Below are 27,256 nucleotides of genomic sequence, written 5' to 3'. Positions count from 1 at the left end.
TCCAAATGGTCTGATTTGGCCTTAAACATCAAATTGTTTTTTTTTCTTCTTTTTTGTTTAATGTTAAAATGCTCTTGCCTCAGTTAGTACCTAGTAGCCCACAATTTACTGTATTAATCAAATGAATCCTATATTCATTATATTAGTTGTTCTAACACATTATTTGAGAATGCAGGAGACAAACATGAAACAGTATATACCATAACTGCATGCAATATTGTAAAAAAGAGAGACAGGGCATAAGGATTGCCTGAGGCCAGAAAGCCTCATTTAAACCATCATTCAGTCATGTGCTGAAAAGATATCCAGACTGAGACATGCTCTTGATGTTTGTTTGTGTGTGTGTGTGTGTGTGTGTGTGTGTGTGTGTGTGTGTGTGTGTGTGTGTGTGTGTGTGTGTGTGTGTGTGTGTGTGTGTGTGCGTGCGTGCGTACGTGCGTGCGTGCGTGCGTGCGTGTGTGTGTGTGCGCACACGCGCGCGCCGCTTGCATGCTCCCTGTATCCAATGTGTCTGAATACAAATGTGCACATACATGCAACAGGCATGCTTACAAGGCAGTGAAGGCACACACAATGATTAAGCAGTGTGCATGGGTCATGTTGTGCCCAAGAGTAAGACAAGTGTATATAGTACAATCCACAAAAAGATTAATATTACCAGTGGACACTCTATCTCCATAACTTCAAAAGCAGGAAGGGCAATCAGATCAAGTTTGACTCTTTTGTGTCCTCTCTTTTTAACATAATCCCAGCTTTGAAGATGGCCCTCTCCAGCGGTACAAAGCACCAGGGCCAGCCCACTGAAAATGACTTATGACTCCTGTCCCCTGTTTATCATGCCAATGGCTGCTATGGTGACCTATGCCAAAGGGTCATATTTTACACCTATTATAGTTCCTGCTGAGTAAGTTACCTGAGAAGATCATTTTTAATCAAATGTTTATTTTAAATTATTATAGAAAACAAAAGCACGGCATATAGACCAGGACATGCTGATGAATGGTTATAATATATGGATCACAGGAAACTTTGGGGCTGTGCCCTTGGATTTTACTATAGGTTTTGATGTAACTGATCACAGTATTCTTAGCTCTTGCTTGGGTGAAGTGTTGATAAAATACAGATGTCGATATTATTGTATGCTGATGACTCAACTTACATGTCACCAACTTCAGCGAGAGAGAATCTACATGTTGAGTTGCATAGCATTACCAAATGGGTGAGAATAAAATGAGTACTAAACATTACTCAAACCAAATAAATTGCATTTGGTAGTAGTAGGTATGTTCTCAATGCCACTGCACTTAATGTATTTATAGCTGGGCCTGGGATATCAGTTGAGCAGGTCACTAAAACCAATTTACTGGGTGTTCAATGTTCTACATATGTTCCATCTACTGTTATGATTGATGTTGTTCGGTTACTTGTTCTGTCACACCCAGTTATTTTGTCAAGTGCTGCAGAGAAACACTGCTGTGAGATGAATAAACACATATCTAACTATTAACTATTGAGGCTAAATTAAAATATTGTCTTCTGTTATTCATGACATATTTATTTGGATTAAAACAACACAACAATTTTGTGAAAAACTAGCAACTGCTTTCTGTCATGGCTATAATACACATTAGTGCACTGGTCATCTAGTGGTGCAAAGTACACACAAATTATTGTATGACGAGAATTGAGAACAGTTTTGTATAGGCCTTCTTCTGATTGGAACATACCCCTCATCAACATCAGACAGACCAAAATTCAATTTTAAAGTAAAAAAAGTTTTTGTTGTTTCTGAATATTAGTTTGTTTTTTATCTTATCTGTGACTAAAGACTAATTTTTATTGATACAGTGTGATCTTAATTGTTGTTGTTTATTGTTGCTGATTTACCACTTTTTTAAGCTAATGGGGATCCAAATAAAGAATAATGAATAAAGCCTTGCACATCACTCACCATTTATCATACCAGCCAAACTAGAGATGGACCAGTGAAGAAGAGAGAATTAAACTGTATGCCATTACTGATGACCAGTTGCCTGATATCAGACTGAACTGTCAACCAGTCCACTCGGTGGAGTGGGTGGATTCAAAGGTCTGGACCCATGCAGGCAAGATTTTCCTCCCTTAAGTTCTTGCTCAACCTCTTCTTTAATTTTTCTTTTTCTAATTTGATACTTTCCTCACACTCGCACGCATGCAAACGCACTTTCCAAATAAATACAAATCACAGGTATATTGCTAATAGATGCCTCCTCTTTGTCCCCAGTTCTTTCTCTGTATGTCTCTTTTTTGTGCATGCATGTGAATATGCACAGGCATGCACACTACACACTTACACACTACACACACACACACACACACACACACACACACACACACACACACACACACACACACACACACACACACACACACACACACACACACACACACACACACACACATTCTCTGCAGGTTGTCTTTATTTAAAATACGTTCACATGAGGAAGTGTGTGTGCATGTGTGCCTGTGTGTGTGTGTGTGTGTGTGTGTGTGTGTGTGTGTGTGTGTGTGTGTGTGTGTGTGTGTGTGTGTGTGTGTGTGTGTGTGTGTGTGTGTGTGTGTGTGTGTGTGTGTGTGTGTGTGTGTGTGTGTGTGCGTATGCGTGTGCGTGTGTGTGTGTGTATGAGCATGAGCACGCACATGTGTGTTAATTCCCTGATCAGGGGCCCTCTATGTCTTTAATGTCCCTAACAGCATTAGTCTATAATTAAACGGCACTAATTAAGACACAATAAGAGGCGTAATAATGCATCTATTATTACCCTCCATGATCCTCTGTGTTCACAGCAGCACAGCTACTGTAGATGCCTTTGGAATCATAATATCACATGAAAGTCTCTTAATCAAGGCCGTTTAACATTATAACATGCTAATTTCCAAATCTAGAGGAGACTAATCCACACAAAGGTGGTATTAAACATTATACCTGAAATGAAACGTTGTTTTTGTCCGCCTTTAATAAATATTTGGTAGCATTGAAGACAGCGTACGGATTTGACTCTCCTCTACAAGAATAACCTTTTTATCCAGCATCCGTCGCAATGTTTTGGATGTGCGTGCACCACCTGAACTGTTGCCAGTCCTTGCCAGTTGGACAAAAGCTTATAGGTGCCCTTTTGCTTTAGGATGTAGTATGACATTGATTCAGAAACGTAGTCACTCCTACTCTGATTTTAACTAAATCATAGACTCCACATTTTTTATTTATGGAGGACTTTTTCATCAGCTGACTTCAAAACTGCACACAGAGCTGTTATTTAAGTTATTATACCTCAGGAGCGCGGTGGTCAGTGACAAATATGGCAGGCTGCATGTGTCTATGGGTTTTAGTCCACTTGTGTAGAATAAGTAAAGTTTGTTTTATCATAAAAAATATAAGTATAGATTACTTCCTATCTAACTATATAAATGCCGACCAACTTCCGCACCCTCGGTGTCCACACCCCACAGCTCTGTTATCGACTAAACAACGCACCGCCAGACCACATGTCGGCAACTGACTCGCCACGGCGGCCGCGCAGAATTTACGCCTCGCGTAGGGGACATCTCACTGCTAACTACACCTTTTCCACCGCGCAACATAATTAATTCTACTCACCAAATGTCGGACAAAACGGAAGGGGAGGCAGCTTCGTACCGTTTACCGTGCGCACGACCTCATCACCACAACAGCACGCAGCCGCTGCGGGGTTTTTTTCCTTTTTTTCCAACCTTTTTTTTTGGTCACCATTTTCTCCAGGCACCATTTCTGGTGTAACGTCGGGTGTTTCTTTTCACCAGCCAATCACCTTTCACGTTGCCACGTCCGTTGCCACGTCGCGCTGACGTACGCTAAACAAGCGCTGCCGTGCGCACAATGCAAACGAGCCCAAAGGCGCGCAAAAATAAGCCGACCATTGCTTAGACACAAAGTCAGACCTGGCAACGCAGCCTACGCCAATCATGTGTGAGAGATCTACAAGCTATGGGCCAGAGACGCCACCGTATCTTAGCAACAACTACAGCGCTCACTCTCATTGGTCGTGTCACGCTAAGAGCTGTCTCCAGACAATGGCATCGCAGACAGCTTGCTGTTACTGCTGTAGCCATCACAGGCAGTTGCAGCACGACGGACAGGGCGCTGTGATAGCTGCCATGTCGCTAACGCTAACCTGGTTGTCATGCCTGCAGCGGCTGTGCAATCACTTTGTCAACAATGCACGTTCGTGTGGTGCATGTCTATATTGCTGCTCAGTTCGTCCATTGTACATGGTGTATGTTTGTGTGTGTCTTCTGGAGAACTATGTAGCTCCACAGCAACTACAGTAACTAACGTAATGGCAGGACCGCCCCCTGCAACGCATGTTAGGCTGCATTATGGTCATGTAGTAATTTCAGATAATTTCGCTCCGATTACAGCAGTGTTTATCAACCCTTTCACGCCGCCCCCCCCCCCCCCCCCCCACGTACTTGATCTGGGACCCCCCCATTCTGTTTGACTCCGTTCCACAAGTAAATATTGTGAAAATAGCCGATCTACAAGCTCGCAACGCCTCACGTTGAGAGGCTTTGTAAGCTTGGAGATCGGCTATTTTCTACATGATTGCCTCTTTCTTACATTCTTTGCCAATCTGGCCCATGTTTTCATAGTATAGTTTATTGACTACTTCTGTTGCAGAAATGGCCATTGCCTTTACTTTCGTTTTTTTATTGTCTCCGCCAGGCCGAAAGGCATGGCGCAAGACTATGTTTCACCCCCTGTCCGTCCGTCTGTGATAGCTAATCTCTCACATCGTTGACTTGATCGCAGCAAAATAACAGCCCGATGTGGAGAGTCAGTGAGAGCTGGATAAACGACGTAAAATGTGTCAAAAGGAGTCTGTACGGCTGTCGATAAATGAACACATGACGTCGGTGGGAGAGGAGATATTGTGTCTTTTGGACAAACAGCAGCGTGGTGCTGATGTTTGTTGTGTGAAGCAGCTTAATGTCAGAGTGTTTGTGTTGGAGCGCCTCAGTGCGGCTGCAGAGTTCATGTGCAACCTCTTCCAGAGAGACACAGAGACACTAGAAACTCTGCTGGGGAAAAAAAACACTGCTGGCCATTGACTTTCAGATGGACATTGATCGCCACACTGCAGGTATATCTGCTACACACACAACATCAAACTACACACTGCAGGTATGATGCAGCGTTTGCATTACAGCCAGCATGCCAGCGTAGTTCCCATATGGTTTCAAGGTGGGCTAAACCATATGGACCCCATGTCAGCAATGTCAGCGGCATCCACTTCAGTCCCAACTGCGATGCCCATGCAGCCTATAAGTAGCTTCTACCTGGCCCTTAGGTGGGCCCCAACTAGCCATGTTTATGTGGGACCAAGGCGGGTCCTAACTGGGTTTGCCCATGCAGGCTTTAACTGGGTTCTACCTGGGCCCTAGGTGTACCCTAACCAACCACAGTGCAGTGCCCATCGCTCCAATTGTTGTGACGCCAGGGCTCTCAATACTGCACATTGGTGGAGGAGGAGGGGCCGCAGGGCGACTGCACACATCGCTGAACCAATGGTAGCCCACAGATGTTTCCTCTGGGGATTTACAATCTTCCCCTCTATGCCACATATCATCCGCACTACAGGGTCTTCACTGACCGAGCCACGGCCCCACTGACCCTCATGACGCTACGCCACTTAAACGTGCGGCAGCATGCGCTGGGTTGCCAGGTTTGCACAGCCAGCGCCAGAAACAAGCAACCACCTTCATGAAAAAAAAAAAAACACCGAAATGGTCCGCAATGTTCCAGGGGTGTCCCCGCGCGTCCCAACACTCCACAGGGGGTCAGTGGACCATCAGGGGGTCCGCGGACCCCCTGTGGACCCCCTGAAACATAACAAATATTATTTCTTCAAATTTTTTCCTTTTTCAAAAAAAAAATTCCACAGTTTTACTCCGGCGATTTGGGTCCCCCAATATACACACGGCCACGCTGAGCCCCGTGCGCGGCTGGGGTTGAGGGGGGCGTAGCCCCCCGAAACTCTAGTTTCCTATATATTGACGCCCTATCCCAAATATATGAAAGCTTTATGCCTTTATACCTGCAAAATGGTAAATGGTGCATTTTATAGCACCGTGGCTTCATCCAAAGCGCTTTACAATGTGCATTACATAACCCATTCACGCACACATAGCTAGGAAAACCATGCAAGGCACCAACCTGTTCTTCAGGAGCAGTTTTCAGTGTCTTGTGGCTCAAGGACACCTTGACACTATAACCAGTTGAACCAAGGATTGACCCGGGAACTTTTTGTTGCACAAGCAGCTGTACCCATGAGCCACTGCTGACCCTTTTAATTTGCAATGTAAAAAATAAGTAGTAGTAGGTCGGGAGAGGCTTATTGTCGGTATCAACCGATAACGTGGGAGTCTGTCCCTGCACAATGCCCTAGACCCCTGGGAGATGCATTGCTGAGGTGGAGCGCAAGACCTACCATCAGCTCCCAGTACTTACCGCACGACTTGCTGCACCCAAGCCGTGCTATTCATACGTTCAGTTGCCGAGGCCTGGGATCAAACCCATGAACTTGTGGTCCAAAGGCGAGAGCTCTACCGACTGAGCTACCTGGACAAAAAAATAAATTAAGCATTTATCTTGCACTTACTCAACCAACTAAAGGAGGACTACAATTGATATGATATTTCATTTGCACAAGTCAAAAACATACTTCATTTGATGAAAAAACTTTATCTTCATGGGGAAAACGGTTTAACATGAGTAATTAGAGTTCAGAATGAATAATAGGACTCTTAAGAATGAATAAAACATTTATGTCAAAGGGCATTTTACTGTCGACCCTCAGAAGCAAAACGTTACGGTCTTGAATAGAATATGATACATTAGCAGTAATTACCCACACTTCATTGGGGCCAGGGTGGCAAATTCTACATGCGTTTTTCTTAATGACCAACAAGAGTAGGCCATCATAATGAGCAGTTTAATTCATTAATGTGCCCTGTCATTCACATTCACTCTAACACACACACACACACACACACACACACACACACACACACACACACACACACACACACACACACACACACACACACACACACACACACACACACACACACACACACACACACACACACACACACACACACACACAGAAAATGAAATGAAGTGAAATTGTATTCTCTATTCCATACAGCAGTCTTTGTTTTTTTATATTGGTAATATTGGATGTCATAGAATTGGGTTAACTTGTATGAAATTATAATTGCATTAATGGATTCCTTGTGAGCAACAATTACAGTTATCATTACAGACTCATAACACAGTGCTCCAAGCTGAACTACTAATGTAGGCATAAGACTACATTACACACCAACTATTCCCTGTGTCAAACAATCTCAGAAGATTATGTGATATAAAAAAATCACAGTAATGCAAGTTAATGTTAAAGTAATTACCACAACTCTATATTTGAGGAAAGCACAAAAGAGTGAGACAGAAATAGAGAATAGGATTCCATTTCCAAACGAAAGAGAGAATGAGAGAAAGTAGAAGAGAAAGAAGTGGTGAGAGAATGAATGAAAAAGAGAACAGCTACTCAAGTAGAGAGCTATAAGGTCACACTCTCTTGGTGAACTAATTAAATTCTAATATTCTTAAGAGGTGTCCTCTCTCTCCTGATCACAGATTAGAGAGTGACCTGTGACCAGCTAAATTCAGTCTATGATCTGTAGCTGAGGACCTTGACAGAGAGAGAGAGAGAGAGAGAGAGAGAGAGAGAGAGAGAGAGAGAGAGAGAGAGAGGGAGAGAGAGAGAGAGAGAGAGAGAGAGAGAGAGAGAGAGAGAGAGAGAGAGAGAGAGAGAGAGAGAGAGAGAGAGAGAGAGACACAGAGAGACAGAGACAGAGACAGAGACAGAGACAGAGACAGAGACAGAGACAGAGACAGAGACAGAGACAGAGACAGAGAGAGAGGGAAGAGCACAGCAAAATAAACTGTGTAAAAAGCTAAAGAAAGACAGTTTGAGAGAGAGCCACTGTGAAAGTGTGCATTGCCTCCTCAACATTGAGTATAAAATAATAGTGGTAATAATAATAATAACAATAATAATAATAATAATATGATTCAAAAGTGAGATAAAGCAAAACAGCAAAAAGCAAATGACGATGTGTACAATGCCGTAGCTATTTATAATATTAATGCAATCAAATACAATAAAATAGTATCTGCACAACTGTATAGTGAAGCTAGCTGCTAGGGTCTAGTTTATATAGACTATAAACAGTTATCTTCCTTAAGCATAAGGAAAATAAGTATTATCAAATGGATCCTGACACGTGTGTTTCCTACACCATTAACTGGACCTTAGACTGAGCCTGATTCCATTAACTATGTTTACTATGATTAAACATAATTTTATTATGCACTGAACAATACTTCTGAGAGTATATTCTTAGAATATTCGCTCAAAATTCAATAAAGAAAATCTTGTATTTTACTTGAAATTACTGTTAAAATTCCTCTAATTTTGTCACATTTAATCTGGAACCACTCACATCGGTTAAAAATAACTTTAAAACCTCTATACTGTTTCTGACTTCAATGAGTTACCAATATAAAGCACTAAACCCTTTCCAGAAGGGCTATGCTGCATGTCTTACAGTATGTTAACCTGCTACAACAGTACTGTAGGTGATTCACTGTGAGCGGGCAGCAGGCATACAGGCTACATCTGCTCCTATCTTGGTAATGGCGGCTTCACTATATTCTCTGCTGCTGGTCTTTAACAGCGGGAAGAGGGGACAGTTAGCTGGCACGTGTCGACGGGCGACATTGTCAGCCAATGAAAAGGCCATTTGAAGTAGATTAGCATATTGGCATCAGGCCTGGAGACAGAGAGAAGCTGTCATGTGAGAGAACCCTAACGACAGGTCACACAGACCACCACACATTACTATAACTCTTTTACTCTTTCCACAAATGCTCCCTCCCTCCCTCCCTCCACCCGTTCCTCCCTCTCTTACTCTCTTACTCCGGCTTTCTCAGAATCAGATTTTTTTTATTTGCCAAGCATGTTTGCATAAATACACAGTAAGCGCATCTGTGAATGTCATTATTGTGTGTGTGTGTGTGTGTGTGTGTGTGTGTGTGTGTGTGTGTGTGTGTGTGTGTGTGTGTGTGTGTGTGTGTGTGTGTGTGTGTGTGTGTGTGTGTGTGTGTGTGTGTGTGTGTGTGTGTGTGTGTGTGAGAGAGTGTGTGCATACATACTGTACGTTCATGTGTATCTTTTCATGACCTTCTCTGTTTAGCTTTCCTTTTCATCCAATTCAAACGCATTTCCCCAAGAAGAGTCTTCTTCTTCTTCTTCTTTCTGTGACTATCTTTCTCTAACGCTCCTTCTAAATTTCCTCTCTTTCTCTTAGCATTGCGATCTTTCTTTATCTCATCCCTCCCTCCCTCTTATCAGTCAGTGATTCAGTGCTCTATAGGTCAGGCTCGCTTTGCACCCAGCAGTTGAAGTATTGTCTCTGCTCTGTCCTTTGAGTAAGGTCTTCTGACGTAGCTCATTATCTTCTCCAAGCTGCCATGCATATTTAATGGGACAAAATATTCTACTTTATTACCCATTATTATACTTTATCATGGGTCAGTGGTTCAGCCTTTCTGGCCTCCTTCCCACCATTTCTCCTCTCCAATTTACACGTTTTTCATTTTCTCCTGGTGTGCAAAGTCCAGACTGAAAAGAAGTTTCATTGACCCTTGCCAAGAACTTATTGAACCTTTAGAGAGTGTTAAGTGCTTTATGATAGAATTAGTGCTCATTGAGGCTTATTTATAGCCTGGACAATAAAGAATAAACTAAAATGGAAGTTAGCAAAGTGTGACTTTCCCCCTGCTGAAAGTTTGTACTTGGAACTTTAAATGTTGATCTCATCATAATGTCAAAACATCGTCATTGGCAGCGGTACAGGGAAAATGTGGTACCAAAGATTTGGCATGATGACACACCCTCAGGAATGGTATTTTAGTCAGTTCAAAGTCTTGAAACAAGAAGTAAAGGGAACTTTTCCTTTGGGGTCCTCAGTCGCTTAGGATCAGGATCAACCCAAATCAGTGACTTCCTCTGAATTCTGTTCAAGACTGAAAGAGACACTATTAAAAAAGTTGAAATTCCTATTACAACTTTGCATGGATGGCAGGTAAAAAGGTCTCACGTAGCTCTGGGCTATAGTGGCAAGAGGAATGAAGTTACAGTGCCTGCAGTTAGAAGAGACACTTACAATGAGATCAATCATAATCCACAAAGAGAAAAGAAAGAAACAAGAGACCAATGAGTGAAAGGCTCTTGAATTGCAGGTACTGTACAATTTCTTCTTTCATTTGAGCATTAATCTCACAATGTGCACAGAACTGCTTCACTTTATTAGGCGTATTATCTAGATCAACTCAAGCCACTGCAATCAAGTGAACCAGAATGAAATATGGTGGACTTGTAGATTAAAAGCCTAAAACTATTCTGCATGATTAGCCTATACAGAATCGGGAGTACAAGTTAATTGCGGGCCCCAAGACATTAATGCATTAGACAATGGTAGAACATTTGGCAACAATGTCCTGTTCTCTCGTTAGCCTTAATTGCAGCTGTGACAGCGTTTAAAGGCATGGTCCTCTGATGGCTCCAATCATTTATCTATCCATTACAGAGAGCACTCTGGGTTTTTATTAGTGTAATAAAGATGGTCTTCACTAAAACAAAAAGCCACCTGACCTCTGGGCAGTCCTCGGGCCCCTGGCTCCTGTACGTTATATTCATCATTCATATGCACAGGCACACATAGGTAGGCTGGTGTGTACTGTTGTCTTTAATTGCATAATTATTATTTTTGTATCTATTTGCATGTATCTGTATAGAAAAAATGTCCTTTTGCACACCTACGGAGATAGACAGGTGCGTCGGAATAATAAACTTGAATAGTAGAAGAAAAAGGGAAGGGGGAGTCCTGCACACTGTCTTCACTTACCAAAATGTATTGGTAAAGATACAACGTTTCAGTCACTCCGACCTTCATCAAGCATCACCTGACCGAAACGTTGTATCTTTACCAATACATCTTTTGTAACTGAAGACAGTGTGCGGGACTCCCCCCGCCCTTCATGTATCTGTATAGCCATAAAGAACAATACAATTATAAGACAATTACCATACATTTCCATAGATACTAAATCAGTGTAGGAAGAATTAATCTCTGCCTCCAAACAACATTTTAAGCAAGACTAAAACAAGGTTTGGGGTTTCATGGCAAATGTAATTAACTTATACCGTGTAGTGGTGGAAATGATCATATCTGATACAGTAGGCTTGAGGGAAATACATTCCTATTGGTGATACTAGATAATAATAAGTATATCATAAAAAGTATAATATGAACAATATTATAATGTTGTTATAATTTTAATATTGTGCTAATCATAATATTGTTCAAATGTCTCTATTAACGTGTTACATTTTCTTTATATTGACAGCTAGATTAGAAATAGAAAATGTACCATAATCCTTTAAAGTTGAAAGAAAACGTGTGTGCGCAAGTGTGTGCGTGTGCGTGTGCGTGTGCGTGTGCGTGTGCGTGTGCGTGTGCGTGTGCGTGTGCGTGTGCGCGCGTGCTCGTGCGTGCTCTGGACAGCCTGTCAAGTATAAAGGTCATGTCTATGTGTTTGAGGTGGTAGGTGGTGTCAGTGGGCCTGGGGAGCTTATTTTTGAGCTAGAGGTCAGCTTTATGACAGGCTTATAAAGTGATGTCATCACAGCTGGAGAGGGCTTCACTTTCTATATAAGGGGTGTAAAATAGCAAAGCCGTCAGGTCACGGTGTGTTTAGTGACAATTACCACTTACTATACAACAAAAGGGTTGCGGATGTGCTGACCACGGTGCATAAGAGTAAAATCAAAGTGGTAATCACTTATTGTGGTAATTACCACTTATTATCATAGTTTGTCCAAAAATTATCTCAACTGGGGGCAAATATCTTTGAATTTGGGGATGTGTTTGGATTTCTTATTTTGATTTGTGTTATTTTCATTGATGTGCCTTCCCTAAAGCACTTTATTAAATTATTTTCTTAAACGCTATAAATAAATATCACTTAAAAGACAATTTTGACTAGATGTGCTAAATACCACTATCAAACAATCTATTTGAAAGTTTGAAAAATATTTTCTTAAAAAAGTCGAATCCTAAATGTGCGAGGCCATAATATTTTCAACAGGCTAGGCCCGATCTTTATATTAAATCATTTGATATTAAAACCCTCAAATGAAATCTGTAAAAACATTTTTGCTGTAAGGCAGAGAAATTTAGCAACATAACAACATAGCCTACTGTAAGAAGAAACATGCCTAGGCACTTGGCCAACATCCACTTCCATCCATCCTACTGTATAAGTTTATTTTGAACACTCGCCATACTGTTTCTTATGGGGATATACATGTGTACATATGTGTGTGTGTGTGTGTGTGTGTGTGTGTGTGTGTGTGTGTGTGTGTGTGTGTGTGTGTGTGTGCGTGTGCGTGTGCGTGTGCGTGTGCGTGTGTGTGTGTGCGTGCGTGTGCGTGTGCGTGTGCGTGTGCGTGTGCGTGTGCGAGTGAGAGTGAGAGAGAGAGAGAGAGAGAGAGTGGCTGTGTGGGTGGCTGTTTGTGTCTGATGGGTGATGGCAGGCGGTGACCAGTGATGCAGTGCCTAACATTGGCTTTTAAATGTACGTCAGCTATGCACCTAACACACAGACACCACATTCTCCAGAGAGCCACAGAACAGAACTCAACAGGTAAGCAGAAAAGCCCTGACCTTTCACCATTTTTAGAAACATTTAGACATTTTAGTATTGAGAAAGTCAGCACAGGCTATCATTTTGATTTTGCCGAGTTGTATTTCAAACGTTATAAATTCATTTAGGTAGATGGTACTCACCATTGTAGGGTTGTCCGATATTGGCTTTTTTACCGATAACCGATATACCGATATTGTCCAACTCTTAATTACCGATACCGATATCAACCGATACCGATATATGCGGGGATTATTGTGATTAGGGTAAGCTCAAATTTCATATCACACACACCATATACAGTAAGAACTCCTGTAACTTATTTATAAAGCCAAAAAAAAAAAAAAAAAAAAAAAAAAAAAAAAAAAAATTCAAAAACCGATACCGATATTTTCCCGATATCAATTTTTATGCTAATATCGGCCGATAATATCGGGAGGCCGATAATATCGGACATCCCTACACCATTGTATGAGATTTGGTGGTCCTTCTAGCAGAGAGACATGAGTTCCATTGGCGTCTGTTTCTATATGAAGCCTTAATTGGAGATTGTCCAAATTACACATCTTCATTATTCATCCTATCATATACAATCAAATAATTGTCTCACACTTAAAGTGCCTAGAGTTTGCACTGAACTTGTTAGATCTGCCTTTGACTTCTGTACACCAACCCCATTGAATACCCTGTAGGCAGTGGTGTGTTCTACCGTCAGATGCTGTGTACGGCGTATACCTTGAGATTTTTTTTTCGTCGCTACCGTATACCTTCAAAAACTGTTTCATCCATTGAAAACGCGAGAGCGTATACCCACGACCACGCACATCGTATCGTAGCGTATACCTTCCGACAAAAACTAGAACACAACACTGCCTGTAGGATACATCAAAATTAGATGTTGTCCATGGTTCACCACAATATGTCATTGTTTTAGATTAAAGAAAATGTTTATTTATTACTAAATTGTGATTTCTTAAAATAATATTTATAATTATTATCAACACACTGTGATGTTGATGGATATATTTACTCGATGACACTGTAAATTCGTTTAATTACTGTGTAATTTCAATGAATGAATGAATGAAAAATGTGTTTGCTCAGATTTGCCTATTTTGTCTGTGCAGGAATTTCACCCTGACATTGTGGTGTCTATAATTCTGCCAGAGAAACAACAATGTGGCTGCTGGGAAAGATCAGGGAAGGCATGGAGAGCATTCCCCAGGATAATCTCGGACTCTCTGCCAAAGCCAGTCTCTCCAGAAAACTGCACCACAATGTCCTCACTCCAGACACCATACCAGAGTTCTGTCTACCTCCAAGACTCTACAAGAGGGGCCCTCTTTTGGCCACTGAGAGAACTCAAGATTGCTTGCACAATCAGAATGAGATGCACAGGGACCATGCTTCATCAAGCACTATAGATGTCAAGTTTAAGGATGTGGATACAGTAACTACAGAGTCCCGAATGGCTAGAAAGAAGCCATTGCCATTCTCTGCGGAGGGATATGGCCTGGCAGGGATATATGAAAGCCCCAATACTTTGCGTAAAGAGTCTCTTTTTCACTCTCAGATTCCTGGCTATATACTGGACAGAAGCCTGCCTATGAAAGCAACCAAATTGTTGTATGAAAGAAATCTGCAGAAAACAACCACAACTTCACTCAGATTCCTTCCTTTGTTCTCCTTTGAAAGCCTATCAGAGACAGGAAGCAACGATAGTGACATTCCTTCCTCCAATGACTCTTCGCCCCCTGGCTCCCCACAGAATTCTTCCTCAGCAAACTCCATCTTATTAGACAGCGAAGAAGACAACTGTCAAGGGATGAAAAGACCTCCCACTACATTAGCCTGTTCCTTGAAAGCAGCCATATCCTGCCCTCTGCTATATGACACTGGAGAGGAGAAGGGGCAAAGGTGGAAGAGGGAAGCATCACCTTTAACATGCTTTCCCAATCACTTACCTAAATCAGTGAGCAGTTCAGTCAGCCTGGCCCCACCCATACTCTTCCCACTGGATGTTCTCCACTGTCAGGAGCGACTTCAGCAGGAGCACGTCCTCCTGCTGCCGGGACGTGGTAGGATCCGCCTGTCTGCCGAACGCACTGCCTTCACCTCCTCCACTTTTTGCTCCCTCTCCACAGTCCGAATTCGTGTGGTGTCTGTGGAGGACCTGAGGGATGACGGAGACCAAAGACCTTTGAACTGTACCCTGAGTCTGTGTTTGACCCCAGGGAAGCTGCAGCGTCAGAACAGCACCACCATCAGGAACTGCCGGAGTCCTGTATTCAATGAAGATTTCTTCTTCACGGAGCTGAGTCAGGAGAACATTCTGGTACTGGATCTCAGGGTGAAGGTGGTTGATAAACCAAGGTCAGCAATACTGCGACAAGGGAAAGTGGTAGGAATAATCACTAAACCATTAGCTCAGTTAATCTCCGTGAAATCGGTAGAGCAACTGTCAACTGGGCAGACAAACAAATAAAAAATGCTCAGTAGAGTGTAGACATCCACATTTTCAGATTTATACTATTTTTCCATTGGATGTTTCTCCTATATTTTATTTGGACACATTCTTATAATGTAATTGTAAATGTTTGTCTGTAAACTAACCTGCAAGAGACCCCCGATCTCGGTAGGGCTCCCTGCTTAAATAAAAGGTTGAATTAAAGGTCCCATGACATGCTGTTTTAGAAAAAACATACAGACAGGGGTGAAAATATTACCTTCTTGGAACAGCTGCTATGTGAAATCTGTGTGAAAAAGTGGTCTTTAATGCAGCAGCTCCACAAACCAAGCTGACAACTACTGCATGATCTGATGGGAGATGCTGATGGTTTGGGCTGTGGCACTTCCATGATGAGTTGAATACACTGTATACTGTATATACTGAGGTCACTAAAGTCAATGTTTGTGTCTAAACAACAGTTACTGATGTGCGGTTTCGCATTAAATAGTGTAGGCTACTGACAATATGGTGTCAAGTTCATCCCATCCCATTTTTATAATGAACCAAAAATAAATTAGCACTATAGCCTAACATAACATAGTATTCTGTATGCAAAGCTAGAAAGGTTAGTTGCTTGAGGTGAATTTAAAGGTCAACTCATTTTTCACCCTTATTTTGTAGTATTGCTCCAGTGTTACACTGGGACTACTTACTTTTACCTGCCTTGTCTAACCAGTCTTGTGATTGTGTCAGTGTTTCCACCTGTGTCCTCTTAGTCCCCCAGCCTATCCTAGTGTTGATTGTCTGTTGAGTTCACCTGTGTCCTGTTAATCCCTGTCTATAGGGGAATACCACTCATTTTGAAATATGTCTTTAATACACCTTAGCTGTTGTGTGGAAATAAGAAAAAATCACACCCAGTGTGAAGTGGGCGGTGTGTGGTCATCACAACATGACTCACTTTAAAAAATACTGCTATTCATAGGGCTGCACATGTGTCATGTGTTTCGCTAGCCAATCACAGTCCTGAATTTGCAAAGTCAGCCAATCACATTACAGCTAGTGGTGATGACACTAGCTGTAATGTGATTGGCTGATATGAAAAAAGTATCGATTTGCATTAACAATGGAAGGGTTAGGGGGTACACAATTTTTTTGGTCGGTGTCCAAAACTCACTTATAGGGGGCGGCTACACCGCCCCAAAAATCACACCCAGTGTGAAGTGAGCGGTGATATTTATGAGTTATTAATTTCATGCATCTCGGTAGCCAATCACAGCACATCCTGCGAAGTGACGTGCTTACATTTTTTACATTATTATTAATTTCATCATGCGTCTCGCTAGCCAATCACAGCACGTCCTGCAAAGCTTAGCCTATGGGCGTGTTTTCCACAGCATGGCGTCACAGCAAAAGACAAATTTTCACGACGGAAAGAAAAACTTTCACCACGGATGGTCCTAAATCCTCTTATAGGAGCGGTTGCACCGCTCAAAAAAGTTCCCTCGCCCCCTTCTATGTTGCCTAGAACTGGATAATTTACTTTTTGAGTGTCATACGCAAGGTGTACTTTTGGCCTCAGCCAAAAGTACACCTTGCGTATGTCACTGATCACATGACCTCAATCAATTATCCAGTTCTAGGCAACATATTGAGGTATTCTTGATTGAGGTCATGTGATCAGTGACATACGCAAGGTGTACTTTTGGCTGAGGCCAAAAGTACACCTTGCATATGACACTGAGGCAAAATGCACTGGACCATGTGCTGGCAAAATTGTGTTACATAGTCTCTATGGTACAGCTGGTAGGGGGGCATAAGGTGGTGGTCATACATTGGGACTGACTACATTGGCACTGTTATCCAACATCTCAATGTCACTAAAGACTAAGCTTCAGAACTCCCAAAACTGACTCGACTACTTCTGACCCACCTATTTCCAACACATTTTACTAGTTTAGGATGGCTCAGGGTAGAAGACAGGGTTAAGCAATTAAAAATGGGATTGGCTTTCAAGATAGTCAAAACTGCTTTGCCCTCAATGACCTCAATGCTCTCAATATCAAAAAAGTGAGCGACGCCCACAGCCACAATAGAGGGAGCGACAACGATGACCTGGTACCACCCTCCTATAGAACACATATGGGTAAATTCTCTTTCTACTGCACTGCCACAAAAGTGTGGAATGTCCTGACACCATTCCTTAAAACTGTGGATCACTGGCTTCCTTCAAAACAGGCCTGAAAATCCATCTTTCAGGAGACCAAAGGTGGAGGTAAACTCACCTCTCCCATAGAAAGGTGATGGCATTCACTGCCTACACCCCCCACCTTTTCTACTCTGTACATATAGTGTTTTATATTTGTTGATGATATTGTATTTTGGTGTTATTTTTTATGCTACGTTGATGAATTGAATAACATAGGACCAAAATGGAAACTGTGTGTTATCCTTTTAGCCCAAATGTCTGACTGTACCTTGTGCTGTTTGCATTTATGTCTAAGAAAGTATTCAATCAATCAATCAATCAATCACCAGCACAGAACCTTACCGGCCTCTCACCTGCACAGAAGAGAGCCTCTCCGGCCACCACACTAGACATCTGTCCCCAGGGACAACAGAGCCTGCCTGGGAAACAAAGGAGACATCTTAGCACATCTGGGACCTTGTGCTGGGGTTACTGCTACGTAATTTGTATAGTTTTACAGGCTGTATAGTGGCTGAGGATGGACCTCCCAGTAATAAAGAGGTTGCTTGATTATATTGAATGTAGAGTCTACATGTGTGGACTCAATGTAATTAAAAAATAAATACTAATATACAAATGCATGCAATAATACAGTTTACCGAAGTCTAGTGCAGTGGTTCCCAAACAGTGGGTCTGGACACATTTGTGGGTCGCGGGTTCATTTTTATGGGTCACAAGTAAATATTCCCTTTATTTTTTTCATTTCCTACATTTAGTTTTTATTTTTAATAATTATTTCCCCCCAAAAACATTTTCATGAATTAAAAACAAATGAAGACATTTTTCATAAATTTCATAAATAAATGGCAAAAATCTAAGAAATTCCATAAAAAAAAGAATGTTTAAGAAGTAGTGAAAATAGCCGATCTACAAGGCAAGCTCACAATGCATCGAGATGCAACGGGTTGTGAGCTTGTAGATCTGCTATTTTCACTAGTTTGGGTCACAGGGAGACATCTAATTTCTCTTTTGGGTCTCGAGCTAAAAAGTTTGGGAACCAGTGCTCTAGACTAATTGGGTCTAGTGCTTTGAACTTAAAAAGAAATTAAAACAAAAAAACAACTAAAAACTAAAACAAATGTGTGCGTGTGTGTGTGTGTGTGTGTGTGTGTGCGCGCGTGCGTGCGTGCGTGCGTGCGTGCGCGCGCGCGCGCGCGAGAGACGAGTGTGTGTGTGTGTGTGTGTGTGTGTGCGTGCGTGCGTGCGTGCGTGCGTGCGTGCGTGCGTGCGTGCGCGCGCGCGCGCGCGCGCGTGTGTGTGTGTGTGTGTGTGTGTGTGTGTGTGTGGAGTTGATTACCTTATCTTTTACCTGACATGATCTCACGGTGCGTAAAGTCAACGTTCCACCCCGCCCACTGCAAGCCTACGTTGTCATCTGACGTCATTGATATTTCAGGAAACAGTGCTAAGCTGTCATCACACAGTCCACAGTCAGTCTGAATGTAAACATGGTGACAAGAAGGAGCTGAAACGCACGGACGGAAAGAAGATGGTCTTCGAAAGCGTGGTGGTGGATGTCCTCAACAGGTTTTTAGGGGACTACGTTGTCAACCTTGACTGCTCTCAACTCAAGCTCGGCATATGGGGAGGTATACTAAACATATCAGACCTTTTGTGTTGTTTAGTGCTGCTCACCAAGCTAGCTAGCTAATGGCTACTAACGTTAGCCAGCAGGCATGTGAGTGTCATCATCGTGCAGCTGTCAGTGTGTGCAGTATGTGTCAGAAATCAACAAGCCTCCCACTGGCACTGCCCTGGTGCACTTGTTTTCTAGTAGCTACACGCACGCAGTGGCACAAAGTAACTAGGTACAACAAGTATATATAGTACCACTACCTTTTTATTGAAAGGATAACCCCTTGAGATGTATCACCTCGTTTTCGAGAGGGTCTTTTAATATCACAAAAATACAGAAAGTACAATAGACAGAACAATACAGCAAATACATCCATGCATACATAAACAAGAACTTGACAAAACAAAGTACTGTACTCAAGTACAATTTTGAAGTATTTGTACTTTACTTGAGTATTTCCAATACTTTTACTTCTACTCCACTACATCTCAGAGGCAAATATTGTACTGTTTACTCCACTACAATTATTTGAACACTTTAGTTACTTTGCAGATATAAATTGTTATATTGTAAAATAATTATTGTATTGCTACTTTTACTTAAGTAAATAAGTCCTTCTTCCACCACTGGTCATCATGCAGCTGTCAGTGTCTGCAGTATGTGTCAGAAATCGACTCGCCTCCCGTTGACAGACAACAAGTGCACTTGTTTTCTAGTAGCTGTATGTCTAGATATCTTTAGCGAGCTTTAACAGTATCGTATTGCTAGTAGCCGCTTTGGGGCAAGACTTATTGCCCAATGCATTAGATTAGGACATTACTATTTTACATTAGAGGTTTAGAAAGATAAACAAAACAGTCAGAGAGTCACACCCTCTCTAGGAATGATAACCTCCTTCACAGAGCTAGTTGGTTAACTGTGTCAGGCCAGGGGAAAGCTCCAATGTTACCGTTTCTAAGAATGTATGTAACAAATCCAATTGCTAATGTTGCCACTTTTAAGTAAGCGTAGTTATTCTGAAAATTTCAAGAATACAGTACAAAACGAACCATGCTGCATTAAACTCCTTGAAAGTGGCAATCTTTTCTCACCCACATAATGACAGTTCTAACTGTCAAACAACAGCCCAACTGTACATGTTATGGTTGCAGAACTAATTGCATGTTCATATGTACTGCAATGCTAAAAAGGTTTTTGCTTGCTCTGTGATGTCAATCGAGCTTTTCACATCCAATGCGTAGCCTTGGATCAAGACTATCATCATAGATGTATTTTATTGAGTCTGACTTTTGCTTTCGTATAGTCTGACTATATGAAAGCAAAAGTCAGACTCAATAAAATACATCTATTATAGTCTTGATCCAAGGCTAGGCATTGCATGTTCCTAGTTCAGTGACAGTCCCAGACAGTGGAATGGTAACAATAACAACACCTACTTGTTAAAACTTGTTGTTAAAATTCCCTGTCTTTTCCCCTATTTCAGTTTTTGGGTTTGTTTGACCGTGGCGTGCATTCAGTAATAGTTGTGAGTGAGAGAGGGAAATGGTGTGAATTTGTGTATAAGCTAGAGCAGCCGTTTGATTGAATGCACAATCAGTTCTCTGTCCTCTGATAGAGCATTTGAACCTTATATTCTACTCTGTTATAACCAGCCAGACTATTGATGTTGTGGAGTGAGTCATAGCAGTTCACTTACAGGTCATTTGATCAGCGAGTAATGTTACGCTTGTAGTCACATACACCATTTTAGTTTTGCTTTCTATATTTATGTTTGTGCACACACACTAAGGTCTCTGGTGGCTTATAATAGGGATTTGTACTTAATGAATGACTTAATAATTGATGAGTCAGACAGCCTGACTGTTGACCTAAGTCAGTGTACAATGAACAAAAGCTTTTACTGAAAGGTTAGGTGTAGCTGTTAGACATTGCTGCTTTTGACAAGACTGCATGTCTAGGCTCCTGGTAAAACAGCATTTTTTGTGAAAATACCCTAAACAAATGCTTCCTTTACCTCAGGTAATGCTGTTCTCAGAAATCTTGAAATCAAGGAAAATGCCTTGGTAAGTTAAAATGATGTTGTTACTGCTCGCATAACAATCTAGGTCTATCAATAATAGATTTTAAATCTTATATATCATGGATTCATTGTAGAATAATTCATACACTTTTGCAAACGATTTTTCTTCTTTTTTCAGAGTCAACTTGACATTCCTTTTAAAGTTAGAGCGGGACACATAGGTGAGTTTCTGGTATAGCACTTTGCTGCACTTTGCTTTTACCATTGCATACCTTGACACTGTGTTTGTCTCAATAGGACGGCTAGAGCTGAAGATCCCATGGAAAAACCTCTACACCCAGTCAGTGGAGGCCACACTGGATGGTGTCTATCTGCTCATAGTCCCCACAGCCAGTGAGATTATTTTCCATGTCTTAAAACTGTTAAGTAGCCTACATGCACAGTTGTGTTTCCATCTAGTAGTAGTGTAATAACAACAACAACACTGTGCTTCTGTGTCCAACACGGAAGAGAAAGTAGTTGATTCATGAGGCCTGTGACGTGTTCAATATGAAGATGCATTGGTTATATGGTATCCATAGCAATACGCATTGGACCCTCCAGCAAAGTAGGTGGCTGCACAGTAAACACAGAAGTACACGCTTATGACCTATTTATAATTTGATATATGTGTTTGGAATATTAAGACTAAGTACATTTAGTCTACAGTTTTACTCATGTCACAGAGCATACGTATTATGTAAACTTTTATAACTCACAGGGTAACTTCGTGTTTTACTCTCATGTACACATTTCAAGGATATCAATGTCAGAGGAAAAGAAAAATGCTGCTTCATACTTACTAAAAATCCCAAGGTACTGGACAAGCAGTCTGCGATCCTAATCAGCACTGCAATCACAGCATGCAGTAATATCTCAGCAAATGGACAACAGGGCTTTTGCAGTTATTAACGTGCCCAAAGTACTTATTATAGCACACCATGAACCCTGTCCCAAATACAGTATGTTTTCAATTTAACAGCTTTCCAGAGTTTCAGCTAGTATGTACTGTATGTGTGTATGTGTTTTTGAACTCTCTGTGTGAGTTGGTGAATATGTGCTACCATTCATCCCGTCTTCTCCAGGTATAAAGTATGATGCTGATAAGGAAGAGAAACAACTGCAAGAGGCTCGCCAGAGAGAGCTGCAGAGGATAGAGGAGACCAAGCAGAAGGCTGCCGAGCAAGGTTAGCCTCTACACCAGTGTGTGTGTGTGTGTGTGTGTGTGTGTGTGTGTGTGTGTGTGTGTGTGTGTGTGTGTGTGTGTGTGTGTGTGTGTGTGTGTGTGTGTGTGTGTGTGTGTGTGTGTGTGTGTGTGTGTGTGTGCGCGTCGGTGCGTCGGTGCGTCAGTGTGTCAGTGTGGCAATAATATAAAAAGGTAATAATAATGTCTCGCTCTGAATCATTTTATTGACTGTCAATTTTTATCACATGCCTATTTTTCTGATTTACAGTATAAAACAGCTACACAGCACAAACGTTTCTGGAGGGGGAAAGGCGTATATAGTATATGTGTATAAATATATATATATATACACAACTAGATCTTTGTTAGAGAGTGTGTAAATATACGAAACAGGTGGGGGGGGGGTGCTTTCTACAGGGCACTTGGAAGGCTATAGTCTCAAGATGTCTCAATGTCCACACGATTCCGCCTACGTGTGTATAATTTAGGGCAATGAAAAGAGTTGTAAATATGGTGGATATCCAGTCATTTACCCACTTCCATAAACCCTGCCTTTGCAGTCTTCAAATCTCAACAAATCTCTTTACCGAAAATAGTCGATCTACAGGCCCACAATGCATTGCAACCAATCATCAGCACATTGTGAGCTTGTAGATGTAGATATTTTATTTTTGCTGAATGTTTGCCTATTTTTGCTGAATGTTTGCCTATTTTTGCTGAATGTTCACCAATTATGACTTGCCCAGAATTTGGATACTAGAGTTTTTATGAATGCTGTGTCATTATTGGTCGAATACCTTTCGGTTTGAAAAGCTTCTCCAATGGAAGATGACAGGTTTGTCTTCTCAAATGTCAGTCTCTGGAACATTCGAAGATTGTGGAAGAGATTGGATTGACAGACTAGGAAGGCGAAGACCAGTAGTGTGTAATTCTAAAGTGATGTTTCCCTGTGATTGACAGAGAACCCTACACTAGAGAAGCAGGACACCTTTGTGGAGAAGCTAGTCACTCAGGTCATCAAGAACCTACAGGTCAAGATTTCTAACATCCATGTCCGCTATGAGGATGATGTGAGTATTCAAATCAAATATACTGTACTTCTCACAACAACAACACCGACATTAACATTGACGGTAAAACAATCTAGTCCTCATAACCCTTCACTTAAGAATAAAGCATTTTACACTTTACTCCTTTTTCTCTCAGGTGACCAATCCCAACTGTCCATTGTCGTTTGGTGTGTCACTGAAAAATCTCAGCCTTCTGGTACTGTGTTGTTTCAGCTCAACAATATGTTAATGTGCTTTCTGCCACACATGATTAGCAATTAACTTGTATTCCATCAGTCATTTAATATATTCTACTGTGTAAATTCTTCCCCACTGTTAACTTATGATTCCACAGACCGCTGATGAGAACTGGAAACCCTGCCTTCTGGATGAGAATGCCAAGCTTTTCTTTAAGGTAGTTGTTCAACCACTGCCCCTTGATCTCTTGATATATATGAGAGTGGGGAATGGGATTAATAAAATAATTACCACTACCCAGTGCTGAGCTTTAACCAGACATTGAAAAACAATGCTACACACATTCAGCACGACAATTTGCACAATGGTTAGTTGTTTCTCTACTTAGTAATAATGATGTGTTATTCCACTTTGCAGCTTGTGCAGCTTGACAACCTGTTTGCCTACTGGAATGTCAACTCCCTGCTCTACTCTAATCACAGTCCAGATGAAGCTCTGGTGAGTCATTCTGACCTTACTGTGAGCTAAGAAGACAGTGTCAGGCATGCATGGGTTAGACATGCCATGGCCTGTTTAGGTCAAAGCCAGCCTCTTCAAGACAAGTCGGGGATCACGCTTTACCACTTGATCCACTTTCTCAGATTATTCTGTATCTTGTTGCTTAGTTTTGAAAGGACACTTATGCACACTGGGATTAATGCACATTTCACTGAGCCATTTATTTAATTTCAACCACTGAGGCACAGACTTCTTGCATGAATGGATTTGAAGATTGCATCTTAAAATTGATCTAGTAAATGTTGCAAATGCAGCAAAGAAAGAGGATGAAATACATGATGATAAAAACGAGAATGGAGGAAATGGGATGCAAATTTAACCATCTCTTTCTGTTTCTTTGGTTCCACAGCAATGTCTCAAGAACAGCATGGCTCCATACCACAGCTCTGGACGCACCAACCATGACTTCAGTGAGTGTCTCATTGTCAACCAGTCCTTAGAATCGGCACATCAATTCAGAAAGAGTTGTATTAATACCTCTGGGCTTACACGTTGTGATTGATGTGCTTGTCAGGTACTGTTAACTGGGTGAACAGAATTTTTGCAACCCGGTTATTCAACTCTGAATTGCCGAATTTCGAACATTGCTGGCCCACAATAACCTAGTTGACCTGGCGGAGACCTGTGCTCCTTATAGCTCTTACTCTACTCACCCTCAGCCACCCATTGTCTATAAAGTCTTGGCATCATTGATTAATTGATTAATCAATGATGTGCAAATAAACCGACTTAAGTACTGACTTAACATAAACCCATGTGACCACTAAACACATAAAGTAGACACATTTTTGCAGGATTGTACTTCACATCACACATACGTCACAATTTTACAACTTTCAGATCCCACCCCAATTCAAAATGAGTTCAAGGTACTTGCCCCATTCCTTAAGGACAATAAAGGCTATTTGTTTCAACAATTACAATTGTACTTTATCCTTTGGCTTCACAGCACTTACATTTTCTTGTTGGTCCACAGTATTTCGTCCGATTACAGCGGATGCTAAACTCCGGATGAATCCAAGGTCGGATGTAGATTTCTCCTCTCCTAAGGTGGACCTGGTAGTCAATCTCCAAGAGGTGGCCATTGAGCTCAATAGACCACAGGTAGGCATGTGTGTGACAGTATGTATATTCAAATGTGAATGCTTGTGTGAAGCAGAGCAGTGATGTAAAAGGTCAAAACATTGAGAAAAGGGAAAACCTACTTCCCCCCTACAGTACTGAGATTTCATCTCAGTGCTGTAAGTAACTGATGACCTATGCCCTCCCTCCTTGCAGTATATCAGCGTTCTGGAGCTGCTGGGCTCAGTGGATATGATGACACGTAACCTACCGTATAGGAAATACAGGCCAGAGGTCCACGTTCACCACAATGCACCCATATGGTCAGAAAACACCCTTCCTAAACTATTACCTATACTCCTAAGCTTATGTTTTGGTACCAAACATTGGACGTGGATTTATGAATAATTCATATTGCTGGCTGTCATGGCGTGTGTGTGACTCCACTGCAGGTGGTGGTACGTGATCACAAGCATCATGGAGGTGGATGTGAAGCCCCGCCTTCACATGTGGTCGTGGCAGCACATCCGCCGGCACCGGCAGACGGTGAAACGCTACCGAGAGCTCTACATGGAGAAGATCACCAGCAAGAAACCCACAGAGGAGCTGCTCAAAGATCTGGAGGTGAGGCCGGGATGAGGAGCAGAAACAAGAGGGTTGGGGATGTAGGACATCAGAGGAGGAGGAGGTTGTTGGCCTATGAGGACTGATGCTGATGTTGGAGGCAAAGGAGAAGGTGTGCTGAAGGAGCTGGTTGGTTGGAATGAGTCAGGCAAACGGAGGAAGTAAGAGCAAATGGAGGAAGTAAGAGGAGATCATCTTCTGAAGGGAGACAGGTGGAAGAAAGGGAGGAGTGATGGGAGATAGTTTGTTATAAAGAAGGAAGACTAGGATGCAGCTGTTGCTGACTGGATAGTGTGTCAACCACATCATCTCAAAGTGCCCGGTGTTCAGTTTGGCTGGAGACCAGTGTTGACTCGTTCCCCCTCTCTACCCCTCTGTCTCTCTACTCTCTCTGATCTAACAAAATCTGAAACTGACAAAAAAGAGTCAATCCTACAAACAAAAAGAAAGAACGACGGCGGTTTACGTGGTATTGTAGGAGGAGGAGCAGCAGCAGGGATACAGACATTTATGATAAGTAATAGAGGAGGATGCTCAATCAAATATAAGGCTGTGTTATAACAAAAAAAAACGAAAACCTTACTTTTCTCTCTTTTTTTTGTCAATACAGTTTCTATAATTAATTCCTAATTTTACTTTATTTGTCCCCCACAAGTTCTCCGTGGTGGGGGCTATAGGTTTGCACTCTGTCTGAGATCTTGTCCAGACCGTATCTATGGAGATAGATATGTTGCAAAATTCACGAGCAAATACATTTGATTTGAGCACTCGTAAGTTGTAATATGCGATCTAAGCAGTTGTAGGTTGGAATTTGCAATGTGTAATCTGTCATCCACACACGTAATCTGAATTTGCAGTGTAAATCGCAGTTGCACACTTGTAATCCAACATTTGCACATGTATTTTGTTTTTTACTTGAGCCCATTTTCCAGTACAACTTCAAATAGCTTACTGCAACCTCTCAAATCAGTAATTGCAACAGCACAGATCTGCTTCCACACATCACAAATTTGTTAAACTATTGCGCTCGGATATTGCTGCATAGTTGGTTTCGATACGTGTGTTGCAAAACCTGATCTGAGCGAGCAGGGGACATTGAGGAATGTGAGAGCTTGTACATTGATTTTTTTATTGATTTTTTCTTTATTAAAGTGTCATGCTTCCAAAGGAAGCCCAGCCCATATGGACTTACAGGACACTAGCATTTCATTTCACAAACAATGAACCGACATAATAATTCAAAAACAATAAACAAACAAATAACAAACTAAAACACTCAAGCTTCCTGCCCATGGCAGATTGCATAAATACAACTTAAAATACAACATTGGGCCTGTTACCTCACATCTTAACAGAGGACCGGACAAGAACCTATTTGAAGAGATGAGATTGTG

The 27,256-nt window shown here is 41.7% G+C and overlaps 2 protein-coding genes across 4 annotated transcripts in view; both read left to right on the top strand.

Moving 5' to 3' along the window:
• Positions 1-14,030: 14,030 nt before the first annotated feature.
• On the top strand, positions 14,031-15,674 carry LOC311044050 (C2 calcium-dependent domain-containing protein 4C; the record flags this gene model as incomplete). The annotated part of the gene is made up of 2 exons (XM_084055471.1): positions 14,031-15,226; positions 15,635-15,674. 2 exons carry the CDS (start codon positions 14,031-14,033, stop codon positions 15,672-15,674), a joined length of 1,236 nt encoding a protein of 411 aa, XP_083911597.1.
• Positions 15,675-18,988: 3,314 nt separating this feature from the next.
• vps13a (vacuolar protein sorting 13 homolog A) overlaps positions 18,989-27,256 on the top strand; it is a 62,474-nt gene continuing 54,206 nt past the window's right edge. For all 3 annotated transcript variants that reach the window (XM_084055269.1, XM_084055268.1, XM_084055270.1), the window contains exons 1-13: positions 18,989-19,139; positions 21,146-21,189; positions 21,325-21,367; positions 21,444-21,539; positions 22,271-22,372; positions 23,332-23,441; positions 23,578-23,637; positions 23,776-23,835; positions 24,036-24,116; positions 24,526-24,586; positions 25,153-25,280; positions 25,455-25,561; positions 25,691-25,862. In XM_084055269.1, coding sequence (XP_083911395.1) covers positions 19,040-19,139; positions 21,146-21,189; positions 21,325-21,367; positions 21,444-21,539; positions 22,271-22,372; positions 23,332-23,441; positions 23,578-23,637; positions 23,776-23,835; positions 24,036-24,116; positions 24,526-24,586; positions 25,153-25,280; positions 25,455-25,561; positions 25,691-25,862 — 1,164 coding nt within the window. In that variant the 5' untranslated portion in view covers positions 18,989-19,039. The remainder of the gene's footprint in view (positions 19,140-21,145; positions 21,190-21,324; positions 21,368-21,443; positions 21,540-22,270; positions 22,373-23,331; positions 23,442-23,577; positions 23,638-23,775; positions 23,836-24,035; positions 24,117-24,525; positions 24,587-25,152; positions 25,281-25,454; positions 25,562-25,690; positions 25,863-27,256) is intronic.

This window comes from Gymnoscopelus microlampas (assembly GCF_963454915.1).
Source record: "Gymnoscopelus microlampas genome assembly, chromosome: 4".
Classification (NCBI taxonomy): domain Eukaryota; kingdom Metazoa; phylum Chordata; class Actinopteri; order Myctophiformes; family Myctophidae; genus Gymnoscopelus; species Gymnoscopelus microlampas.
This window is presented reverse-complemented; position numbering and strand designations above follow the sequence as displayed.